This window comes from Otolemur garnettii, unplaced genomic scaffold (genome assembly GCF_000181295.1).
Source record: "Otolemur garnettii isolate 467f Iridium unplaced genomic scaffold, OtoGar3 scaffold00022, whole genome shotgun sequence".
NCBI classification, from domain to species: Eukaryota; Metazoa; Chordata; class Mammalia; order Primates; family Galagidae; genus Otolemur; species Otolemur garnettii.
In genome coordinates this window covers 7,264,760-7,272,262 of record NW_003852417.1, presented here as the reverse complement: position 1 = coordinate 7,272,262, position 7,503 = coordinate 7,264,760, and the positions used below count along the sequence as shown (strand labels likewise).

The 7,503-nt window shown below is 38.5% G+C and overlaps 1 protein-coding gene across 1 annotated transcript in view; it reads left to right on the top strand.

Annotated features, from left to right (window-relative positions):
• The window catches only part of NBAS (neuroblastoma amplified sequence), a 367,205-nt gene that overhangs the window by 231,116 nt on the left and 128,586 nt on the right, over window positions 1–7,503 (top strand). The window contains 2 exon segments of the mRNA XM_023511811.1: window positions 5,300–5,376; window positions 5,738–5,875. Of these exon segments, the coding sequence (XP_023367579.1) occupies window positions 5,300–5,376; window positions 5,738–5,875 (215 nt within the window).

The following is a 7,503-nucleotide window of genomic DNA, read 5'->3' as shown; positions in this document are numbered from 1 at the left end:
TAACTTAGTTAATGGTGAAAGGTGTGGGTCCAGTTTCAGTCTTCTACAGGTTGCCAGCCAGTTCACCCAGCACCATTTGTTAAATAGGGAATCTTCTATAAGGTTTTCTTTTTAAGCTGAAGAGTGACATGATTTCTTAGTAGTTGATAAAAATTACATTGAAACGATTTTAAGAAGGGAATAGGAGAAAGACTTGGAAGTATTATGTAGAGTTGGAAGGCTATTGCAAGAGCCCAGTTTTTCAGCAATAAAAGCATATACTCGAGTTTTGGCCATGAATTTAGTAGGTGTAATAGAATTCTTTGGAAATGATTCAACATGATTTGATGATGACCTGAATGTTGGCAGCAGAGGAGAGGCTGAGGTCCAAGATGACTCCAGAATTTGAAGTTTAGCTCATCAGGATAGTGTATTATTCAGAAATACAGGAAATACTGGATAAAGGATGATTAATTTGGGGTAATATTTGAGTGGCAATGTCCAAAGCATTGTTGGTAATATAAGTCTTGTGAGATGGATCTACCCTGGAGATAAATACTGAGAAAGCAGACTAAAGTGCTGGTTGAAATTAAGAATGTAACTGAGTTCTTCGGGGGGGAAATGTAATGTGGGATTAAGAGATAATGACGAAGTAACTTAACCAAATGCCCACATTGCGCAGTCAAGGAAGAAGAAGAGGATCCGGTGACACAGACAGAGGAGGAGGGAACAGATGTGACGATTCAGTGTCCCATAAAGCAGAGGAGAAACTTTCTAGCACTGGCTAGTGGCCACAGTGAAATCCAAGTAGACGACAACTGGGTTTGGAAGGCAGTGTGAGTTGGGGGCCAGGGTTGGAGGAACTGGAAGAAAGGTGGTGTCAAGGTGTGAGTGCAGGGGGGTAGAACACAACAATGATGAAGCTCAACAATGAGAAGAAACAGGACTGTTGAGTCTGTCTGAATGGGGAGTTGCCAAGGGAAAAAATATATTTTCCCAGGACTCAGGTGATCTGTTTGTGTGTTGCACAGGGCATATAGAAAAGAAGGACTTTTTGTGATTCTACATTCTATTTTGTAAATTGAGGAAAACAGCTAACTAACTTCTTTGTGGAGAGATTGTGAGGAGTAGCTAATCCAAATGATTGTCGAGTGCTCAGTGAGAAGCAGCAAACCAACAAGAATATGGTAGCAGATGTGTTTCCAGTAATCAGGTGTGACTGTCTGCTGGTGCTTCTTAGTGAAATTTGTCTTCACGCTTAAATGCAGTTGTTAATTTGTTAATAATTATGATTCATATAAAATGGAAATGATTGTCTCTGTTACTACTGTGGTAGTTATTAATGGAAAAACCTATTTTCAATCATTTTTAGGGGGAAATCAAAACATGTCATAGCTGAAGAAAATCATTGTTTCCTGGAGCCTGTATTTTACCGAGGGAGGAAGAGAAGCTACTTTGTTTGCTAGAGAGATGCCATGCACTCTGTTACTTCACCTCATTAATCCTACTTACATCTGAGGCAGATCATGCTCAGACCTCAAATCCAGAATGCTTTGAAAATCATGAAGATTTTTTTATAACTTGTTTGGCATCAAAACCTGAACTAAATGACATGAGGCTACTTAGTCTTTGCTTATCTCACTTAGCATGAGTATTTAAATGTTTGATTATTTGGTGTTCCCAGACCATCCTGAAGGTATCACGTAATATGTGGTGGCATAACCTTCTAAATTCCCAAACCTTCTGATTCTGAAACTCATAGTTGTATAATAGATCAGTGGGTTTGATCCTGGGACTTTTTGCTTCTGAAGATGGTTTTGCTTCCTGCTGTGTCATTCTGCCCAGTGTTGTGGGCCAGAAAAAATCATTTTATATTTATAGATTTTGTTTTAGTTGTTCTAAAATACACTGGGGATTTTGTTTTTTCTGTTCAGGTATTGGTAGGACTCAGAAACATGGAAATGTAGGAAGAAGTTTATACTTACAGATCTCTAGCAAGACGGCAGAACACACCACAGACGGGAAGCACCCAGTGGTCCAGGGGCAGAAGGAGCCAGGAAAGGCACAGGCAGAAGTCCTGGCTTGTCATGGGAAGGAATGGGCAAAGGAGGGTTGGGAGACCTAGGGAAGTTTAAGATTGGATAGTAGAGATAATTTGGGTTCTCTCATTGGGTCCTACCTGGCTGTGGGGTGACTAGGACAGAGGATATTTATTGCCTCTTGGAGTGTAGAAGAGGTGGTTCAAAGTGTGGGCTGTGTTTTGGTTGGTTTGCATGTCAAAATTATGCTCACAGGCAAGTTGTTTGCTCTCTCTAGGAATTAGCTGGACCTGGGTGGGGCAGTCTTTTCAGGATTAGCAAGGCCCACGGTATGTCAAAGGGTAAAATCCACCGTAGTTTTACCTATGAAGTAAAGTCTATGTAGATATTATTCACTTGGATTAAACATTTGTATTGTAGGGCAATGATTTTCACTCTTAGTAAAAATAATGACAACCCTTTAGATGACCCTGTGAGGACGATTTTTGTCATTACTTTGAGCTCATGAAAATGATATACTCTTTTTTGCCTACTGTAAGTTTCATATTCCATTCTGTATGTTTCAAAACTTTAGTGCGTGTTTTGTGAGTTCTATCTCTGATGTAACTGCTTTAAAAATAAACCTACTGGAATTTATGAATCCAGAGGAAGATCCTCTCCTTCAAAGGTATCTCCTAGAGACTAGGCCTTCATTCCAGTCATGTCATCATTGCTGTTTTGTTTGGTGGTTTTTGCTTTGAGATTCTCTGCAGGCCTGTAGTAAATTCTTCAGAATATCTTCAGTGGTGACTTATCCTCTTCCCTAAGGATGCTTCGCTATTTGGATATAGGCAGATGCACATTAAATGAAGCAGAAGATTGAACTGACGTCATAAAAAGTTACTAGTTGTTACTTGAGAGAAGTTGTTATTAGAAGAGAATCAGTAATGGGACTTAATCTTCCAAGTGGACGTGAGATTGATTCCCATCACAGCACCAAGAGGGAAGGTCCTCCAGTAGCTAGAGAAACAGCCATCCTTCTGAAATAAGACCTCCTAAGCGGCTCTTTTGAGGGAGACGGTGCTAATTTTGATGAGTGGGTTCAGGTATTCTTGTTTGAAAATTGGCCTCTTTTTGTAGGTAAAGAAAGGAAATATGTGAAGAAAATTAAAATGAAGATGGAATAAACAACAGTTGAAACTGAAGTTTGCTTTATTAAAGATTACGAGAAGGGAAATTAAGAGAAATAAATATTAATATGTTAAACAACTGAAATTTTTTTCCTCAAAGCAGGGGTCCTGAAGGGCCCTTGGGCAGATATCGAATGGTAGAATACGAAGCAGACATAAGTCAGAATGGCAGCCCTGGCTGTGTACGTGTGTGTCTGTAAAATATGTGATTTCTAGGCTCTACATCTTTTTTGAATAGTCCAGAATTTTCAGCAGATTAAACTTATATACTTTCTCTTGGTTTATTTTCTGGTGTCTAAAATTTACAGCTTAACTCCTTCATCTTTCCATTGTTAATACTCTTCTAGGGTAATATTCACCAATTATACACTTTTTGTTTCACTTTCATAATTATTTGTACAAACTTTAATGTGGGCCTATTGTGTTTTTAAATTATTTGTTTAGAGACTTTTTCTTACCCTATTCTGTTTATTCCTAAAGTTCAAGGACTCTGACTCTTACCTTGAGGCACTGTCTGGTTCAGAAAAACTTCACTGATGTTGGAGTGATGAAGGAATTAATTTGGAAACAGGCCTTGACATGAACAGCTTTTGATTAGAAAATACCTCTAAAGCTGTTTGGTTCCTTGAGAGGCTAGAGACTAACTGATGGTCTATTTGGTTCATGATGTTTGGAGGACACACAGGAAACGAGGTCGTCCCTTGCAGTTGCAGTGGGGGAAGTGGAGTCGTTTCCTCTGTGAAATCATCCACAGGAAATTTTGAGTTCTGGGTCAGCCTCTGACACTTCACCCACTTAAGTGGCTCTTCACTCTCCCACAGCTCCACTACCAGACTATCAGCTCAACCTAGATTATACAAATGACTTAAATATTAGTCGAAGAAAGACATAATGAGGAAGGTAAATCTCCCCCCAAAATGTGGTGCATTAGCAAAATCCTATATAACCTGTGGATCAGCAGTCTTCAGCCTTTTTGGCACCAGAGACCATTTCACACTTTCTCCGCAGTGAGGGGTAGAAGGTTTTGGAGGCCATTGACAGGTGGCAGAGCTGAGGTGGTGATGCCAGCCATGGGGAGTGGCCGTAAGGGCAGATGAAGCTCTGCTCACCTGCCTGCCTCTCACCTCCTGCTGTGTGCCCTGGTTCTTGACAGACCACAGACTGGTACTGGTCTGGAGTCCAACAGTTGGGGACTGCAGCTTTGGGTTATTCATTTAACATTCTCCTTCATTAGCGCAGATCTTTAGAATATGTGGGTTTTTTTTTTAAATTAAAGATTTACATTGTGATTGCATATAACTACCTGGTATTTGTCACTCTGACCCTAAGTGAATAGGATACATCCTTATTAAAATAAACTTTGTATAAACACAGATCTTACTGGCAATGTAGTCTCATAGTAAAGCTTTTACTTTGTTTTATTTTATTTTTTTTTCTTTTGGTCAGGGCTGGGTTTGAACCCGCCACCTCCGGCGTATGGGGCCAGTGCCCTACCCTTTTGAGCCACAGGCGCCACCCTAAAGCTTTTACTTTAATTAAAGGTTGTTTCTTTTATAAAAGAAAAGAAATTTCTTTTTCACAAAAATTTTTAATAGTTGGGATATTTTAAAATATTTACACAATCAAGAAATTGATTTTCTTTTTGTGGAGTATGATGAAGAGGAATGTTCTCAGAAGGAACATCCTGTAATCATGGTAATCCTCCCTTTGCACTCACAAAGCTATTTTATTGCTGTGATCTTACTCATATAGTCACCTTCCACATTAGCTATAATTACTACACATAATTTTATAGCATGGTCTGCATCTTTAAAACTTAAAGACTGAGGCTTCAGAAACCATCCTCACTAATGTCTTTGGCATTTAACTTTGCAGCTGCCCTAACTGGATTTCACCAAATATAAGTAACAAACAGCATACTCTTTCCAAGTTAAGGAAATGTTATTTAACATAGTTCCATGTGATGTGTGTTTAGACTTTCATAAAAGGTCTTAAAGAATCTTTTGAAACTGTCTGTTGAAATCATACAGGGCTAAAAATGTGCACTTAGTAAGTGGGAATGTCATACGCATCCTCAGCAAAATAATGCGTTTTTTTCCCCTCTGCATTTAGTTCTCTTGCAGCTAGCAAGTGATGCTTTGCCGAATGACATGACGTTGGCTCTGGCTTACCTCCTTGCCTTACCACAGGTATGTTCACCCTTACCAATGAAGAAGAACTTAAAAATGAATAAACTAAATGTCTAGATTTTCATTGGTAAAATTGTCTATTATATGTCATTTCCTTCTGGTGGTCCTTAGGTACGGAAAGGGCTCTGGTCAGTGTTCTATAATGTTAGCTTAAGTTAAAATCATCTTTTACAGCATAAGATCTGTCTTTGTAGTACCTTCTGAATTTAAATATAGATAGTATTAAATTGAGCTTGAGCTTGAGTTGATATGATAGAAACTTTAGACCACAATTCTTTAGAAATGCCTAGAAATGAAATGATTTATGGTGATCTTGCTAATTTCCTTTCGACTGAGTTAATTCCATCGTGTTCCCGTCTAGGTGTTAGATGCTAACAAATGCTTTGAAAGGCAGTCGCACTCTGCGTTGTGTCTCCAGCTGGCGGCTTACTATTACAGCCTACAGATCTATGCCCGCTTGGCTCCATGTTTCAGTGACAAGTGCCATCCTCTTTATAGGGTAAGTCCTCATGGTTTCCACGATAATGATCAGAGTTAAAGCTTTTCTAACATAGCTGTAACATATGTTTATTTTTGTGAAAGGACTGATCTCCTTTGTATCCAGAATGCACTCCAAGTGGCAGACAGTGCTCAGCTTTTCTGTGTTAGAGGAAGTTGTTTTTCCAGGTATCAAGACGACGACGACTGCCCAGGTGCAGTGGCTCACGCCTGTAATCCTAGCACTCTGGGAGGCCAAGGCAGGTGGATTGCTTGAGCTCAGAACCAGCCTGAGCAAGAACAAGACCTCATCTCTACTAAAAATAGAAAAACTAGCCAGGAGTTGTGGCAGATGCCTATAGTTCCAGCCACTTGGAGGCTGAGGCAAGAGGATCACTTGAACCCAAGAGTTTAAGGTTGCTGTGAGCTATCATGCCATGGTACTATACCCAGGGCAGCAGAGTGAGATTCTGTCTCAAAAAATAATAAAATAAAGAAAAGTAAAATAAAATAAAGAAAAAAATATGAAGAAGTAGGCTTTCTAATATTTATTATGAATGCTGATTATTTTCTTTAACTTCTCTTTCGTTTATTTTACTAAGTTCTTAGTAAGAAAGGCTAAAATGGTGGGAGAGGCTAAATGGAGAACTTGCTTTTTAATTCAATTCTCAACAGGAAGATGGTTCTATCTAATTTAGGGAAATGGGCAAAGTAATTCTTTGATCAATACTTCATTTTTATTTTTTAAGCCAGAGATAGAAGAGGAGTAATTGTAATTTACTAAGAGTAATTACTAGGAGTGCTAGTAATTTTAACATCTGGAATGTTAAAACTTAGTATTCCTGCTTGCCCCAGCTTCAGACAACTTTCACGTAACTTTATTGTTAATTTCTGAGTGAAAACACCTAAGTGTGGCCTGAAGGTACACAACGTGCCTTCTTTTTCATGGATGGGAGATTGTTACAGATGCCCCTGGAAAATCTCTCCAGGCTTCTTGTATAGCCATGTCTTAATTATCAGCATTGGCAAATGATCTACTTTTGAATTGGATTGTTTTAAGAAAATTCCATTTTAAGAGTAGATAAATATAGAATTTTCAAATCCACTCAGTGCATAAATCTAAGATCCAAATCTTAAAAAGACAAGATTTTTCCTTCACTGACCCAAAGGAGAATGTAAAGAAGTAATTTCAAATGTGTATCAAAGTTCTAGCTGCCTCAACTTTAACATATCTAAATACCTAGAAGCACCTAAAAACATACCATTTGTGGTGATAACTATGGCTTTCGTTCAATGATTTTTATTTTAAAGAAGAGGAGAACCATCCACAGCACAGGTGAATGTCCCAAGGTACCATCATTATCAGGAGTGCATTGTCCTTAGGCCCAGTTCTATTATTGTGATGACATTTGGCAAGAAACAGGAACACTTTCTTTTTTTAACCAGTTGATACAGGTATTACTTTATTTTGGAAATTTTCTTTTTGTAGCTACTGCTGCTTTGTATAGTTGCTTATCTTATGTGAAACGACTGTGCTCTAGTAATTTTGTTTTTGTATCTCAGGTATGCTTTTATCTGAAATAAGGATGTGTTGATATGTGTTGTAATTTGAAGGAATGAAGTATTAGATAGGTAGAAAAGAAGTGGGTT